Raw genomic sequence first — 18,929 nt, forward strand, 5'->3', positions numbered from 1 at the left:
TTGCAACTTGTTGAAATTGTCTATTGATCTCTTTTTTGATCGATCCTAGCGGGATCGGAGCTAATACCGAGTAGCTCCGCCTCGGATTCGTTAAGGAAAGCTCCTGCCTTTGCCAAATCGTCTGCTCTTTCGTTGCCGAAAACGTTCCCGTGGCCGGGTATCCTGGTAGTCGGAAAGCATTGTTCACAAGCGTTAACGCGAATCTGTTTTTCGCAAAAATTGAGTGATCGGGTTATCACTTTTCTTAGGCCCAAATAATCTTTCAATATGATTTTCTCTGATCCTTCCGATATTCCAATGGCTGCTAATCGTCAACCCTAGAGAGGGGCTGTTTCGCTTCTCACTTTAGCTCGCCTTCATACGGAACTTTTTTGGCTACCCAGAGGATTCTTGGTCTAAGGCCGCAAGTCGCGAGCCATATGTAAAAGAATTGTTTCTGACCACTCCCAAGTGAGTGGCGCTCAGAGAACTTTCCACACTTGCGTGAACTTTGACAAATGACTCCATCCTTCCTGAATAATTTCACTCCTCGTAAAAATCACCGAATAAACTTTATGTACTTCAGAAAGACGAATGATTATTTGGATGTGAAATTTGGCACAGATGTCACTGACAGTCATACTTACCTAGAAGAGAAATTTTTCAACGAAAGGGTTTTCCGGTGGTAATTAAATTAAGAAGTCATACTATTTTTTCCCACTCATGCACATCTATAGAATGCTTTTGTTGACTAAAACTTAAATTCGGCCACTCAATTCAAAGAGAATAAATTAATTAAATAATTAAAGCGCATTTTTCTTCTAAATATTGGATTGAACTCATCTGAAACACCGTTAATAAACGAACAACACGAGTGGTTGATTCCCACACTCTGCTCGCAAACACAAGTAAATCATACCCTTGGTACACTTTAGGGTAATTTCCTAATTCAACCTCTAAAGGCGCTGCGGGAAACGATGTGTTTATTTTATCTGTACGTGCTTTACTTATTTAGGACTAATAGCTGGGCGGGGGATGTCAGTGAGGCATTTTGATGCTGAATTGAAATGAAGGAAATTTACTAAAGCACACTCTTACTTACAACTATGCAAATAACGGTTGTGCAGAAGTGTGCTTATGTGATACTACGAGTTTACATATACATACGATTGTACATAATTGTGTATTTAAGTATACATATTTACTTGAAATTTTGGGAAGCCTACGTCATTCAATTCCTAAATTGAGAGCGATTCAAGTCGGTCCAATTTGTTGCTTTTTTCTCGAAATTTCGAATTTATTCCTTCACGAGTAAACAAGCAAGTAATTTATGTAAAAAAATAAAACCGAAATTTAAATTATGGAAATGTTTAATGAACTATTGGATTGCGAAAGCGGCATAACTCAAAATTTATTGCGCCGGCTAACAGCAATTTGACCAGGGACGTTTTCGCTGGACGTTGTCGTGACCCATTTTTATCACCAGTAACCATTCGCTTCGCAAATGGATTAATTTTGTTGCGATTCAGCTGCGATGCGCCGATAGAAACTCAGTCCATGAGATTTTTTCGTTAGACATGGTTCCTAATGGTTTTTTGTTTTGTACAATGTTTACTTCCTGCCCAATCGAAATAGTAAAGGGTATACCACGACGCATCGTGATGTAAAAATGAAATAAAACACTCAAACTACAAAATCGTTTATGTCTTGCTTGCTATGCAGATAATTTTGTGCCATGATTCAAACAAAAACAAAATGCAACCACGAAGTCATTAAGACAGAAATGGACCTCATCTGAAATGATGAATTTTCAATGAAAATTATCGTTGTCTTTCATAATTTCCAGTGTCTAATCTACAAAGCTAAGGCGCAGAGACAAATCTAACCGCAAAACTCACCATGTCATCGGAGTGAGACGAGACTATTGTTGGAAACTTGAAAAGTAACCAAATTCTGCAAGATTTACCCCGCCTTCGATGTATTGATAAGTAATTTGGGCCTCCTAAAACAGTTCGAAAACATTCAAAACCAGAACACAACCATGACAGCCTCACACGAACGAAGTTCATCGAACATGTCTAATATTAAATTGAGAATCAACAACGGTTTCAAAATCAAACTTAGACTATCCATCGAAAACGATCATGTTTTCTTTAAATATAAACCTTTTGGTGCGAAAGTTGTGATGTCAAATATGCAACAAGCTCTGGAAGGCCAAATCAAAAATATCTATAAAATAATGAGAATTTTGATTGCTCTAAAATTTTGAAAACGACACTAAACATTGCGCAAACAACTTTTTGAAACTATTTAACAGGTCAATTGAAAAGTCCAAGATCTAACATATCAAAACACTTTTTTCTGACAAAATTCGTTCTCAAAATTTAATAAATGAGAATCAAAAATTATATGTTTTTCGATCTTTTCCATATCATTTACATATGTATGAAGTACGATTTGTAATTTACTTCAAAATAGGCATCGACTTCAGCAATTACCTCTTTTTGTGGGTGGGGGACAAATCTGGAGATAACGGTTCTCCTGCTTTGTGACACGATGCATTGTCTTAAATGAAACAGAACTTTCTTTTTCCTTAAATACAGCCGTTTTTCGGCGATTTCATCCTAACAATCGCTTTTGATGGTCCTTCTCTTTTCAAGGCAAAAAAAAAATACAAATTACTCCATACGCATCCCAAAATACAGACGCCATAACCTTGCCAGTTGACTACTGCGTTTTTCCACACTTTGGAACGGGTTCGTCGTATGCAGTCCACTCGGATGCCTGTCGATTAGACTGCGCAGTAAAATGATGGAGTCATGATTCAACCATTGCTGCACCGAATCATCAACTCGTCGTTGATTTTGGTCAAAACTGAGCTCTAGCGGCACCCACTTTGCACCGAGTTTTCTCATAACCAACTATTCGTGAATGATATGATGTACACATTCATCTGATATCTTTAGAGTGTCTGGTATCTCGAAAAACTTCACTTTACAGTCATCCAAAACTAATTTGTGCACTTTTTTTTTGGTGTTTTTGTCGATAACAACCTCTTTGGGCGTCCACTGCATTCACCGTCGTCGTTGCTCATTACACCACGTCTAAAACTTAGCATACCAATTATTGATGACTGATTTTCCTGGGGCAATGTCCGGAAACACAGCAGCCGTGTAATTTATACACGCTCCTTTTGAAAACTAAAGGTAACAATAAATCTTACTGACTTTATGCTATACATATATGTGTCAAGAGGAGGACTTTTCAATCAACCTGTTAGATACGGCTGGATACAAAAATAAGATTGATATATGTGATACACGAGTTAACGCAAAAAAAAATTTACATCTGCGAATCGCTGCTGAATCGTAACAAAATCGGTTTAGTTTTTAAGCGGATGGGTACTGAAGATGAACATTGGGCCACTTACTATAACGTCCAGTAAAAACGGTCATGGTGAGCCGTGGCAAACATTGGTCAACCCAGGATTGACAGGCGGGAAGGTTCTGCAATGTGTTCGGCGGAATTGGCAGGTAATCTTCTAGTATCAGCTCCTTCCTTAATACAGACCTGCACTGTCAACAGTCAGCTTTGGTGAATAGGAAGGAAATTATTTTCCATCAGGAAAATACCAGGCCACATACATATATAGGGACTTGCCAGAGGAACCTTGAGCTTGGTTGAGAGATACCATCGCATAGTCTGGATTGGCACCAAGTGATTACTACTTGCTCCTGTCTATAGCAAGTGATTTCGGCAAAAAATGCGACGTACATATGTCTTAAAGGTAGAGAGAATGACGAGACGAGTAATGTTTCACTCAGCAAAGACTGATTCGGTTCCATTCGAACTTAAACGTTACTTACTTGTTTTATTATACAATTTGGAGTTTACAAAAGCAAATAAATGTACACGAAAATATTCCAAAAGTATCTTTTTTGCATTTTAATATGTCAATACGATATATAATTTCGTAGATGTATGTGTGTTGTTCGTATGCTAAATTTTTTGGCTTAATGAGATGCAAATTGTTATTTTTAAGTTGTCAGTTGTCTTTCGCCTGTTATCAGAAGAAAGTGAAGCCACGCAGAATTAATTGCAATTGAGACGCGCATTAGGGTGTTGAGTGGCAACGCTGCGATGCCCGTTCTAAGCATCCTACTAGGGGTGGTTCTCGTGCGTGTGCATTGTTTTCTAGCTCATTTATGCAATTATTAAGTCATCAAATCCAATTCGTTCAAGTAATTACTTTTCAACGATTAAAATAATATGATTCTTTTAACAGTGCCCACTATTAAAACTGCTGCTCTTTTGTAGGGCGGTGACTTTTTTTCATATATGTAACAATATAATAATTAAATAAGGGGTAGATATGTACTTACCCTTCACCGAGTGACCAAATCCACAAAAAGGAAAACCGACAATCTGCGTCAACTACCGTGAGATAAGCCGCCTCAACATCGCATATAAGGTTCTATCGAGCGTATAGTGTGAAAATTAAAGCTCACTGTCAACAAACTGATTGGTTTTTATTAGTGTGACTTTCGGCCTGGAAAATCAACAACTGACCAGTTATTCACCATGCTCCAAATATAGGAAAAAACCCCTGAAAAGAGGATCGACACACACCTGCTCTTTGCCGATTTCAAAGCTGATTTTGACAGTACGAAAAGGAGCTGCCTTTATACCGCGATGCCTGAATTTGGTAATCCCGCTAAACTAATACGGCTATGTAAACTGACGTTGAGCAATACCAAAAAGCTCAATCAGGATCTGGAAGGTCCTCTCCGAGCCAACGAGGTTTCAGACAAGGCCGCTACCTATCGTGCGAATTATTCAATCGACTACTGGAGAAAATAATTCGAGCTGCAAAGCTGAATGAATAAGATACAATCTTCTATAAGAATGTACAGCTGCTGGTGAACATCGATGATACCGATATCATTAGCCTCAACGGCGCGGTTTTGTTTTCTCCAGACTGGAAAAGGAAACGAAAGAAATGGGCGTCGTACTGAATGAAAAAAACAAGAAAAAACGTAAACTTCGGCTGCACCGAAGCTAATATACCCTTCACAGGTGCATTTCTTTTAGTAACTATGTGTTCAGTTTGTATGGTAGCTATATGATATAGTTCAACAAATTTCGTGAATATATCTTGTCAAATGTGAAAGTTTTCCATACAAGAACTTGATTTGGATCGTTCAGTTTGTATGGCAGCTGTACGCTATAGTTAACCGATCTGAACAATTTCTTCAGAGATAACATTGTTGCCTTAGAAAATAATCTATACCAAATTTGGTGAAGATACATTGTCAAATTTTAAAGTTTTTCATACAAGAACTTGATTCCGATCGTTCAGTTTATAAATCAGCTATATGTTATAGTGGTCCGATATCGGCCGTTCCGACAAATGAGCAGCTTCTTGAAGAGAAAATGACGTTTGCAAAATTTCAAAAGGATATCTTAAAAACTGAGGGACTAGTTCGTATATATACAGACAGACGGACGGACGGACGGACGGACAGACAGACAGGCGGACATGGTTAAATCGACTCAGCTCAACATACTGATCATTTATATATGTATATACTTTATAGGGTATCCGACGCTTCTTTCTGGGTGTTACAAACATCGTGACAAACTTAATATACCCTGTTCAGGGTATAATTAAAGTGTTATTCAACAAACAGCCGTCGCACTAGCGACTTGGCTCTCTTGTCTCTTTTGATAGTCAAAACTTCGAAGTCGTAGATAATTTCGTCTATCTTGGAACCAGTATTAACACCAACAGCATAACTCTTGCCAACAGGTGCTACTTCCGACTGAGTAGGCAATTGAGAAGTAAAGTCCTCTCTCGACGAACAAAAACCAAACTCTATAAGTCCCTCATTATGCCCGTCCTGCTATATGGTGCAGAGGCATAGACGTAGACAAATCTGGTAAGTCGACGTTACGAGTTTTCTAGAGAAAAGTACTTCAGACGGCCAATCATCTACAGCTATGAAACCTAGAATTTTGCTTTTAAGCCACAGCTATGTAATTTTTGCTATGGAAGATTCAATGCGCTCCATCAAAGTGAGTAACGATAAACTTCTTTAGGATGCCTTCTAGAAGATTCTGCTGGTACTCTTTTGCCCCAGTTTTACCTCCTTTTTCACTTCATACCAAACCATCACAGCGACTGGAAGGTGTACACGTTGAACGCTTGGAATAACTCTTTTGACGTCTTTGAAGATGTTTACGTAGATTTCGTCGCTTCAAGTATTCAAGATTTCTTCTTTTGAACTGAATGTTTTTTCATCTATAACAACTTTCATGGCCTTTAAGCCCCTTGCCAGTGGCAAAGAAGCCGCAATGCATCTGCTGAGCTGAGGTTTGCTGCAAACGCGTTGTCAGAAGATGATCACTTGACCGACGGCAGGCTTTCATGTGCAGATCAGCTCGATTAAGTCTTTACATTGATCTGGTCGATATATCCTTGACATAATATAGTTCACTGATTATTTATATAGGTATAGATATGGGTGATCCAAATAGAGGTACTTTTTTCAAAAGCCTTTTTTGACAGATCACGCGTGAGACGTGACAGGCTGTCATGTTATTTTTTCATTATTATTTGGCATTTCACCATGAAAAGACTTAGCTTGAACAACGTTTACAAATTGCTCAACTTTATTACGAAAGAATGTATTTGACTTTTGGTCAACATAATCGGCCTACTGAGCGTACTATTCGTAACACGATTACCAATCTGGAGACCCAACATTCATTCTTGGACAATATTCGACAGAATAGACTCCGTCCAGTACGCACGGAAAATAACATATTAGCCGTAGCTGAGAATTTACACGAAGACCGTGGAGAGTCGAAGCTGCTCGAACTGACGTATGGGCAGAGTACAAAATGCAGTTGCAAGAACTGAAGTCGGTCGACCTTACCAAGCGACAACACTATACTCTATGGATTCTTGCATAGTTCCAAGAAAATACGACGTTTTCGAGCAAAATTTTGTTCAGCGATGAGGCCCATTACTGGCTCAATGGGTCTGTAAACAAGTAAAATTGCATTTGGGACGAAGAGCAACATGAAGAGATCCAAGTGCTGTCATTTCATTCAGAAAAAACAACAGTTTGGTATGGTTTTGTGGGCCGATCTATAAATTTTCTAAAATGATGCCAGTGAGTAACCGTCAATGGCGACCGTTATAGCGCCATGATAACTGACTATTTGATGGCTGAAATTGAAGCTCGTGATCTCGGCGACATTTAATTTCAACAAGACGTCGCCACTTCCCAAACATCGCATCCATCAATGGATTTATTGAGATATTCGGTGAGCAGATAATTTCACGTTTTGGGCCGATCGATTGGCTACCAAGATCGTGTGATATCACACCGTTAGACTTTTTCCTGTGGGATATGTAAAGTTTAAAGTCTATGTGGATAATCCCGCTTCGATTCAGGCCTTGGAGCAAAACATCACGCGTGTAATTTGCCAGTTACCAGTTGAAATGCTCTAACGAATCATCGAAAACTGGACTAAGCGTATGGATCATCTGAGAAGTAGCCGCAGTCAACATTTTGAAAAAGATAATCTCCAAAAATAATTGACAAAGAATGTGCTTTGCAATCATAATAAACATTCCCCATCAAATTTGAAGTTTCTGTGTTTTTTTTTTTCTTAAAAAAGTAGGGAACCTCGACATGGTTTGCACTTTAATAAGTTTTTTATAACAAACTATACATATGTACGGACAGATGGACCTGGCAAAATCGACTCTGCTCGTCACACTGATTATTTATATGGTATATACCTTATAGGATCTTCCAAAGTTTTATTTTAGGCATTAGCTCTGCTCAGGGTATTATAATATGACAACAAAATAGTGGCACCTAGAGCCGCACATTACTGTAAATAAAAGACATTGCTGCTAATGTTGTGTGCTGAATTGGAAAAATATTATTTTAAGCAAATTTTTCTTCTCTTAATTAAAAAAAAAAAAAATGAAATAAAATAAAACAAAAAAATAGTTATTTATACAAATTATAGGCTAATAAAAATGTCTAATACAAGTATTTGCATATTTCATATCCACTTACATATACATACATACATAAATGAACTAAAATTTGTTAGGTCTTCTCGTTGCGTAACTGTTGTTTGGCTAAACACTTTTTCCCAGTCATTATGACAAACATAAGCTATAAGTAATGCGCGCTTAATTTAAGGACACCTCAGACACCTCACTCGGAGCGGAGGCAGCGCACCGCGTCGATGCTGCATCCTGTGGCTTAGAGACGCAGTCAGCAGCACTTGACCACTGTTCCGCCGGCGACTTTATCAGTGTGGTCGCCTTTTCGTTTGGAGCTGGTGGAGCGAAGGCTTTCACCAGCACGTGCTCGGATCCGGCGTCTGTAGTGCCGATAGCAGCCACGCTTTCGTTTGGTACGCTTGACGCTGCTATTGTAGTTGTTGATGTAACATTTATGGTTGGATCCGGGTCAGCTGCTGTCAGCTGTGTGTGCTGAAGTACGGCAAGCGTGTTTGGTGCTGATGCTGATGCTGAAGCTGTTGTTGCTGCTGTTGTTGTCGTGGATATGGGCGCTGTCGCTTCGGACAATGCTTTTGTTGCTGCTGTTGGTAGCAGCACAGGCAGCGGCACAGATGTGTCTAATATGGCCACCACCTCTGGCTCACGCTCAAGTGTTGTTGAGGACTCTGCAAAAGTTGGTTTAGCACCAGCCAATTCGACTGAAGTACCGCTACTTTCCTCTTTTGCAGTTATTGTTACACTCGCTGCATATGCGTTTTCTTTTGGGAGTTCTGCTCTTTGGTTGTGTAGACCATTAGCATTGTCACAAGTACCATTTGCCAGTGCATCTTCTGCATTTACAGTTTCTTCTTTAAGTAGCGCTTGCTGGTTGATATCTAAGCTTGGTTGAATATTTATTTGGGTTTGAGGCGAGTTCTGCCCGTTCACTTCGTCATTTTCCGCGCTTGCCACTATGGTGTTGACTTCAATTTGCTCTGCTGGCTGTTCTTTTGACTCGACCCCTAGGAATATAGGTTTAAAGAAAAATTTGGTTAGACAGACATTAAAACACTGACATCTACAAATTTTGAATCACAGTCCATCATTGTTTTCTATTCTTTAGAGAAATATTTTCCAAAGCCTTTTCGGAGAAACCTATTTTTCTATGCAAAAGTTAAAACATACGACTACTTCTCTACCTTTCCCACTTCATCAGTGCAATGGTGTTAATCATCTCCAGTAATAAAGACCTCTTTAATAGTTAAACAAAGGGGAGAAAACTTTCTTTAGACAAACAGTTGAGGAATGCACTGCGACCGAACTGTGTTCTAGTGTGTTCCCTCCTGTTATCACAACATTTCGTTTAACCCAGTCAAATCAGAGAGACTGAGTGAAGGTAAGTTTTAATGGTTGTAATGCATTCTCCCACCGATTTTTTGCCTATAGCCTGACTCCTTCTTCTTGCGATTGTTGGGTAATGAAAGAGCATGTACTCTGTTGTATCTGCTCTTTTGTCAGAGAAGTGCACAGATCCGTTGGACAATAATCTAATCTATCCAACCTTGCCCTTGGACTACAGTGACCTATATAAACATCCCTAAGTTGCCTTAATTTGTTTCTGGAGAGAACGTTTACTTTTTTGCACCGTGTGGTATGGAACTCTTCTAGAAACAAACTCCCCAGTTGAAGCACAGGCTCCTGTTGCTAATGGCGTTTTGTACTGGCACTTTCACTTTTACATAGCTCCTCTCGTAAAGTGTGAGATTCCGATCCTATCAAACTAGTTACCACAGCTTCCTTCGCCAGGAGGAAGGCAGTCCCGAAACTACACACTACTGTGCCCAAAAAATAAGATGACATTTGAATTTAAACTGCGCGCGTCGAAAGATTTGGAGAATTATTTTTTTGTTTAGGTTGGTAGTACTGTCAGTCACAATTATGTCAAATTTCATTTCAAAATATTCATTAGTGTTTGAGATACGTGTCGTTTTGTGAACTGCTAAAAGTGAGTTTTTCGTTTTGTGCGATGTCGAAATTTGTTGAACAAAGAATTCGCATTAAATTTTCTTTACGGAATCAATTTTCTGCTGCGGATACGTTAAGGATGGTGCAGAAAGCCTTTGGTGATGAGGCTATGTCTAAAAAAAATGTTTACAAGTGGTATAGTGAGTTCCAAGCCTGCCGTGAACGTGTCGAAGACGAAGAGCGTCCAGGGCGACCATCAACCTCAACCGACGAAGCTCACGCTCAACAAATCAAAGACTTGGTGTTGAAAAACCGTCGATTAACAATTAGAGACCTTGCTGATGAAGTTGGCATATCGAAAGGCTCAGCCAATACCATTTTGAAGGATGTTTTGAGCCTCAAGCGCGTCAAATCTCGACTGGTGCCGAAAACATTGAATTTTTTGGAAAAAAGGCGTCGCGTTGAAGTGTGTGAAAGATGCTTTCCGACTACCAGGGTGTCATAAAACGCATTATAACTGGCAATGAGACTTGGATCTATGCTTACGACCCCGAAACAACCGATCAATCGAGCGAATATCGAATAATCGAGAGCCGAGACCAAAAAAATCGCGACAAAGTCGCTCAAAAATCAAGGTCGTGTTGACTGTTTTCTGCGATTATCGTGTTGTTTTGCATTATAAATTCCTTCCAACTGGTCAAACAGTCAACAAAGAATATTATTTGAACGTTATGCGTCGTTTGCGTAACGCTATCGGGCTAAAAAGGCCGGAATTGTGAAAAGACAATTCTTGGTTTTTACACCACGATAATGCACCATCCCATACTGCCCTCATAATTCGTGATCATTTCGCCAAAAACTCAACCCATATCGTTCCGCAACCACCGTATTCACCTGATCTGGCGCCGTGCGACTTCTGGCTGTTCACCAAGCTCAAAAGACCGCTCCGGGGACACCGTTTTTATACGATAGAGGAGATTCAAGCCGCAGCGAAGACGGAACTGAAGGCCGTCCCGGAAAGTGACTACAACCAGTGTTTCGAAGATTGGAAAATCCGTTGGCATAAATGCTTTACATCGGGAGGGGATTACTTTGAAGGGGATGAAATTGATTTGGAAGAATAAATAAAGAATTTTCAAAATAAATACAATGTCACCTTATTTTTTGGGTACAGTAGTATAATCGTCAATTCAATTTTTTTTTTTTTTTTTTTTGAGAAATGATAACAAAAGACTGCTTTCTACAGTTCCCATCAATATTCACAAGAACATCAATTGACCCGCATAGAGTATTCTCTTCTTAATTTATACGCTGCCTTACTTCCTCTAATTCTGGAGTATCCAGGCATATATCGTAGTTCTACAATCGTACCCGTTTCTCGGCTGCCAGTGAGAGTTTGAAGCTAGAAGCTGTTATTGAAAATAATCTGGGATCCTTATGTTTAGGTTAGGTTAGTCTGGTCGGTTAATGAGCCACGTATAGAACAGTTTTGGTCCTTAGCGATGCTAAATGAAGTGCCATCACGTAGTTCATGAAAAATAATCATTCTTCAGGATGACAGCACTTGACGCGAACTTCAATAGGTTCTAGGGCCGCACTAACGGCACCTCTTCCTGTGTCTCATACCGTGGGGCTAGCAAATCGTTGAAGTGTTGCTAATGTGGGACAAGTGCACAAGCGATTGTTTAGCTGGTGTCTTGGTCTTAAAATTTTATGCAGTCTTCTCGTGCTATCAATCTGATTCTGCAGGCATGTGCCGCCACCATACTGTGATTAGTGAGTATTCCAATCATGTTCTTATGGTCCTTTTTATCACTAATGAGTAGAAACTTTTTGTATTTCTGATCTACATCTTTGCATATGCAGTTCTGCATCCCGGTAGATCAGTTCATCGTAAATTGACCTTCTTCGCCATACTTCTGTCCAGAACGCCGTACGCCAATTGCATAGATTTACTAAAGTCGGTCAACTTTTCAGCTCACAGCCGTCAGCACTCTTGGCAATCACGTCTACTATTTTATTGCCTTCGATACCTTTGTGACCTGACATCCAGTAGAAGTGAAGTCGTTTCATCCTGACGCCACTCCCCACTGCTGGTTAAGAAGAAGCACTCAACTGACAAAAATTTTATGCAATCACTTTTGACAGCACTGACTGATGGGTCTTATTGCAGTGCTCGAAAAAAACTAACCTTAAAATTCACTGCATTTCTGAATCTAGGTAGGGAATGGGTATTTCATGAAATTCGCGACCTAAACAAACATTAAAATGCCAGAAATTCCTCATCATTTAATATTAAACGAACAAGAGCTCTGTTCCTAGCGCCATCATACCAACGACAGTGGATCCTAACCTTCAAAACCTGGCGGTATGCTCGAGTATTTGAGCATTCATTGTTGCAAGCGATGCGCGGATGGAAGAAATAAAGCCAAAGGAATGTACAAATTAACTTGTAAATATATTTACCTGTTGATGTTGTTGACGATGGTTGTGATTCCGCCTCAGCATTCACCGTAATTCCTGCTGTCAACTCGTCCGCCGACGCGGCAGCTAATACCGTTTGCCCATCACCGCCCACCACCGTGGCAATTCTTCCCTCGCCGCCCGACTCACGCGATGCGGTATTGAAAGAGATTGTAATGCCTATGGTGGAGCCATGGTTGTTGCCCGTGTTGTTGTTGCTGCTACCACTTGCACCATTTGTAGGCGCATCTGCATTTGCCACCTGTCTGATGGTAATAGTGCCCTCGGCCCCACCTGCACCACCACCGACATTCACTGTTGAAGATGCGGCTGCTGCTGCCTCGCCGCCTGCAGCTTCGCTGGCTCGGGCGATCGCATCCAGATTCGCCGGATTTATCTGAATGGAACTCAAATTAATGCGCTGCAAATTGGCGATTTGCACGCGAACACGTGGCTGTAGCAGCGTGCGTCGTAGCGTGTCCACTGCGCCACCGCGCCGCTGCAGGTAGTCACGCACATAGTCACCAACATAGGGTGTTAGCGCCTGATTTCGTAATGCTTCGAGGGTTGGTTGGTATTGCTGTTGTCGCTGTTGCTGCTGCTGCTGCTGCTGTTGTTGCCGCTGATGCTGTGCGTCAGCTGGGCGCCGAAATAGACGTCCCATTAGTAAGGCAGCCGGCTGTCCCTGACCTGGCTGCTGTTGTTGTTGTTGTGGACCATTCCCCGCCACATTCTGATTGTTTGTTATGATAAGTATTTCCGCTTGTTGAATAATGACGGGCAGCTCGTAACGATGGAAAAAATAGAACATTGAGTGCTAAACGGCGAGGGAGGGAGAAGAGTGGAGAGCAAGTGGAAATAATTGTCAGAATGTGGTATATTAGGCTATTAGACTATGTAAGGCATGAGACGAGTTGGGCAAATAGGATGGCCACGTGTGAACCGAAGCCGTGCAAAGTTGGCTGGTGCTAGAATCAGTGGCTCCCTTGGCGAATTGATTCGCTATTGTTTTATATAATAATTATGTTGATACATGTAAATATTTGTGATGAGTTACAGTGTCTTTCTGACATCTCTACTCAAATCTGCTTAAAAGTTCTCAACTGCAAGACTCTAATAAGTACAGTATGTGTCTCAGGAAACGTGGATCTTGTTGGATCGAAAAGAACTTTTTTTTATCAGAAAAATTAATTATCTAAGTTTGATCTATGATAAAGCCAATCCAAAACGGTAAAAAGTAGATCAACGTCAAAGCTGCACAAAGTTGAATTACGTGGGTTTAGATACGCCGCGATTTCACTCGTGTCGAACAGTGGTCCGTTATGGTTATCATTGTACCTTAGGAAATCTGCGAAGTTAGCCGCTGAAACGAGCACAAAACGTGCGGGATGGAATAGATACCGAGAGTTGAAGAAGGAAGACAAAACAGGAGAGAGGCCAAAATGCGTGAGTACGAATGGACAAGTTGGACACCCGTCCGTCCGTGGTCCATCCGTCGTCGTCCGAAAAATTTACGAAAAAATGCGGCGACTACAATAATGTTTCAAGACCAAAGTATACTCTTGTAGAACCCCCAGAAGTGATCTAGTAACCGATGGCCACAGCTTACTAAAATTATGGGGTGAACACTTCTCCAGCCTGCTGAATGGCAGTGAAAGCATAGCACCAGGGGATGATGAACTCGATTCCCCAATGGATGACGATGGAGCAAACGTTCCATTGCCCGACTATAAAGAAGTTCGAAAGCACTGCCCATCTTAAGAACAGCAAAGCGGCGGGGGCCGATGGATTGTCGGCCGAGCTATTCAAATACGGCGGCGAAAAACTGATAAGAAACATGCATCAACTTCTTTGTAGAATATGGTCGGACGAAAGCATACCTAACAATTGAAATTTAAGTGTGCTCTGCCCCATCCACAAAAAGGAAGAGTCCCTCCCAGTCTGTGCTAACTACCGTGGGATAAGCCTCCTCAAAGCAAAATAATGAGCTCACCAAAACTTTCGTTCAATAAATGGATTGTTTCGTTGGCTGTATGGCATGTAACGCTGTCTGGTTGGAAACAAAGACCGTCCACATAAACATTCTCTAATTCAGACACGAAAAAGTTATTAAAACCACGAAAACTTGGTTATTTGAATTTTTCACATAAATTTTGAGGTTATGCAAAAGAAGACTATATACAAAAGTTATAGATCTTTAAATTACCTACAACATTGCCATAGAATTTTTTTCTATAGGACTTGTGGTTTTGCCAAAAAATGAGATAACCCGTTTTTAACCTTTAAAACTTGAACTGGTTCTAAACCTGCCACCTATAGACCTCTTCGCTGAAAATTGCACAGTAAAATCGCCAGGATGACTACTGGCTTCAAGAGAATTTATATATAGAATCCTCAGGCATAGCTCGTTAGGTAATGGCGCCCGGCAAACACTGACTACATGATCCCACTTTTCAACTGGGAAAGAAGGTTCAAAGTAAACATAGAAAAAGATGGCTGGCGTAAAGGTATATTTGCTTCGCGCAACACTCTAAACATCTATACGTATGGCTCGAAAATGGACGATGGAGTTTGTGCGGGAATATACTGCCCAGAGTTAGGCATAAGGCAACCTTTTAAGTTGCCAGACCACTGCAGTATATTTCAAGCTGAGATCTTTGCAATTGCGAAAGCCGCGGAGCTAGCTTCTAATGCACCTGCAGGCAGTTCCAGAGTCAACATCTACGTAGACAGCCAAGCAAGGCAGTAACCTCGTATCCCATATCGGCTAGGAGTGTCTGCGGAAGCAGGACGGCAGTGGAAAGTATTGCAGGAAATAACCAACTTCACTTCTACTGGGTGTCAGGTCACAAAGGCATCGAGTGCAATGAAATAGTGGACGAGATTGCCAGGAATGGTGCGACTAAACATCCGAAAACGTGATCAACATTGGGAAACCTATACATTGTCTATGCGACGATCTCAACAGAAACATGGTAAAGAAAATTCAAACCCGATGGAACGAGCTACCTGGGTGGAAAGCTGCAAAAGGCAAACGGCAGATCGAAAGTGCACAAAATTTTTATTGGCACTCGATAGAAGAGACTGTAGGAACATAATTGGAAAACTAACTGGACACTGTCTGGTGGCGCCACACGCCCGCAGGATGGGGCTGGCAGAACGAGAAGACTGCGGGAAATTTCTAGAGCAGGACTTGCCCCGCAGACAAGTCTACGCTGTAAACATTTGGGGTCCCCACGGTATGATACACTGGAGGAGGTATCGACAATGAGACCGCAGAGTCTGTTAAAATTAGCGTCACGATGACTACTCCTCTTGGACTTAGCAACTGAACTTCATCTGGTTGCGCAAAGGACCAAAACGGGTCTATGCGTGGCTTATTGGCCTACCAGATTAACCTAACATAATCTAACCTATGATGACAAGAAGCCTGCACCACAGAAGATGAGACGATGCGTTGCAGAACCTTTCGCAGAGTTTTGTAGAAGATTAAAACTTTTTTGAGTTGCGAAAATCATCTTCAGCAGACCAATTGCATTCTCGTCTTCACTAGACATTTCCAAATTTAAGGTTAAATTCCATCAAAAGCCTTTGATTTTATATATATTTTTAAGGAGCTAATTTTTTTCAATGTCCTTCGCAGTCATTTCAGCACAACTCAGAGTGGCGCCATGACAATAGTTGCACAAGCACAGTGGGTCTCCAAACACGTGAAGACTCCGAAAAAAATCGATAAGCGGCACGTGAATCTGCAGCAGCATTCTCAATTACATCAATTCTACCAACTAAATCAGAGTGCGCGGTTATATTATATGCATTCATATATGAGTGTATACGTTTTATATATACTATATATAGATATGTACATGTAGAGGGCACGTGACCTAGACATAACTGTATTGGCAGTGGTGGCCACAAGCTGCGAATGTCAAATTCATTTTACCATAAAGTTGACAATTATAACTGTGAACATGGTGAACTATCAAATCACACTTCACTTGCCCCGCAGCGAAACACCGATACATAACGTACTCGTATATGTTTCAGTAATCGCAGGCACAAGGCTTAAAGTAACCGCTACATAGCGAAGTGCGTTGTAGCATAAATTATTGGTAATTTAAATGAATTTAGTGCTTTCGTAAATAAGTTACAAGATTTCAAAAAATTTTATGACTAGAAATGAAAGAGAGAGAGAGAAATACTAAACTCGAATCTCAGAATATCATTCATCGGTTTTGTTGAGCCTTTTAAATTTACTGTAACGGATATTTTTTAGACGTATGGTTTTCACTGAGGCAATACTTTTTTCAGAGTTGGTCTTTTTGACAGTTGTTACTTTAAAACTGAGCATAAATTTGGTTTACCATTGCATAACGAACAGAGTTACTCCGGAACAACGCGGATCCAACATTCAGCTAAGTCCTCAGAGAAGCCGTACAGAAAACGCTATCACTATTGTGGATCAGAGTATCAAAGAGGGCACGAATAAGTTCATCCGCAATCGCGCGCAACTCTTTATCTAAGATTTTACGCTATGGTCTTAGTTTGCGGGCTTACAAAATCCAGCTCGAACAAGAATTGAAACCGATCGACTATCAAGCGTGTCGCACGTTCGACCATAATGTTACAGTCAATGGGGAATGCTATAGAGCCATGAATAGTATCGTAATTTTGAAGACGTTGTTGCGGACGACCTTTGTAGAAGTACTTTTTTCAAAAGCTTTTTTTGGACAAATTACGCGTGGCAGTATGAATAGACTTGGCGCATTTTACATCGAGATCTGAAAATGAAAGCGCACAAAATACAGCTTGTGCAAGATTTGAACCCACTCGACCTTCCCAAGCGACATCGATCCGCTCCATGAGCTCTTGAAATTTCCAAGAAGATCCGACGTTTTCGCGCCAAATTTTGTTCAGCGAGACGCCCATTTCGAGCTCAATGGGTACGTAAACAGCAAAAATGCCACATTTGGGTCGAAGAGCAACCTTAAAATATTCGAGGGCTGTCATTTCATCTAGAAAACACAACAGTTTGATGTGACTTGTAGGATATTGATAGCATCGGCCTCAACACCCGCGCCGTTAGTTCTGCTTTCTCCAGGCTGGACAAGGAAGCACAGAAAATGGGTCTGGCAGTGAACGAGGGCAAAACGAAATATCTCCTGTCATCAAACAAACAGTCGTCGCACTCGCGACTTGGCTCTCACGTCACTGTTGACAGTCATAACTTTGAAGTTGTAGATAATTTCGTCTATTTAGGAACCAGTATTAACACCACCAACAATGTCAGCCTGGAAATCCAACGCAGGATTGCTCTTTCCAACAGGTGCTACTTCGGACTGAGTAGGCAATTGAAAAGTAAAGTCCTCTCTCGACGAACAAAAGCTAAACTCTATAATTCGCTCATAATTCCCGTCCTGCTATATGGTGCAGAGGCTTGGGCGATGACAGCAACCGATGAGTCGACGTGGCGAGTTTTCGAGAGAGAAATTCTGCGAAAGATTTTTGGTCCTTTGCGCATTGACCACGGCAAATATCGCATTCGATGGAACGATGAGCTGTACGAGATATACGACGACATTGACATAGTTCAGCGAATTAAAAGAAAGCGACTACGCTGGCTAGGTCATGTTGTCCTCCAGCTCTGAAAGTATTCGACGCAGTACCCGCCGGGGGAAGCAGAGGAAGAGGAAGACCTCCACTCCGTTGGAAGGACCAAGTAGAGAAGGACCTGGCTTCACTTGGAATATCCAATTGGCGCCACGTAGCGAAAAGAACTCGGCTATAATCGCGTAAGCGGTGTCTAACGTTCTTTCGAATGATAATAAACTTTACGCGGAAATTTATAAATTCAATTTTGTGACAACGTTTGAAAGAGACCAGAATAAATGCCAAAGAACGTTCTTTCGAATGATAATAAACTTTACGCATTCAATTTTAAAGTGACGAACCAGATAATGACAACGTCTATCAATCAGTGAATAGTGAAAAGAGATGAGATCGATCTTCTGAGATTCGAAAAAAATGTAACAAACATATCGCTAAAGAAGGTATTAGATTTATAATTGAAGATGCCAAGTAGAGACTCTGTAAGATTGATGGGAACTGCATGGGAAATATATTCCCTTACTCACCTGTATAAAAAGCCAAGAGGATACCAATGCCAAGCTACGGTTTTGTCCACTAAAGCGATAATGATAAGCGTAGAATGCAAAATGGTACAAAAAGAAGAATCTGCAAATAAGAAAAAATATATTATATTTAAAAACTTAACTAATATGCGAAATATATCATTGAAGAGAAAATAGGCGGGTCCCCAATTTTTCACACATCTTATAAATGTTGGTTACGACAACGAATAAACAGCACAATATTTGTGGAACTTTGTCTTAGAGGTGTTTTTTTAGACATTGGTCTTCAAGAAGCCTCTCGAGCTTATCTTAGACCACAGACCCACGGTTTGTCCGGAAAGTAATAGGACTGAGGACTT

At 40.8% G+C, this 18,929-nt stretch overlaps 1 protein-coding gene across 1 annotated transcript in view; it reads right to left on the reverse strand.

Moving 5' to 3' along the window:
* Positions 1-7,910: 7,910 nt before the first annotated feature.
* Positions 7,911-18,929, reverse strand: part of LOC126754997 (uncharacterized) — a 40,708-nt gene continuing 29,689 nt past the window's right edge. The window contains exons 11-13 of the mRNA XM_050467249.1: positions 18,574-18,673; positions 12,443-13,256; positions 7,911-9,033 (exon numbers count right to left, since the gene is read on the reverse strand). Coding sequence (XP_050323206.1) covers positions 8,198-9,033; positions 12,443-13,256; positions 18,574-18,673 — 1,750 coding nt within the window. The 3' untranslated portion in view covers positions 7,911-8,197. The remainder of the gene's footprint in view (positions 9,034-12,442; positions 13,257-18,573; positions 18,674-18,929) is intronic.

Source organism: Bactrocera neohumeralis, chromosome 4, assembly GCF_024586455.1.
Source record: "Bactrocera neohumeralis isolate Rockhampton chromosome 4, APGP_CSIRO_Bneo_wtdbg2-racon-allhic-juicebox.fasta_v2, whole genome shotgun sequence".
NCBI lineage: Eukaryota > Metazoa > Arthropoda > Insecta > Diptera > Tephritidae > Bactrocera > Bactrocera neohumeralis.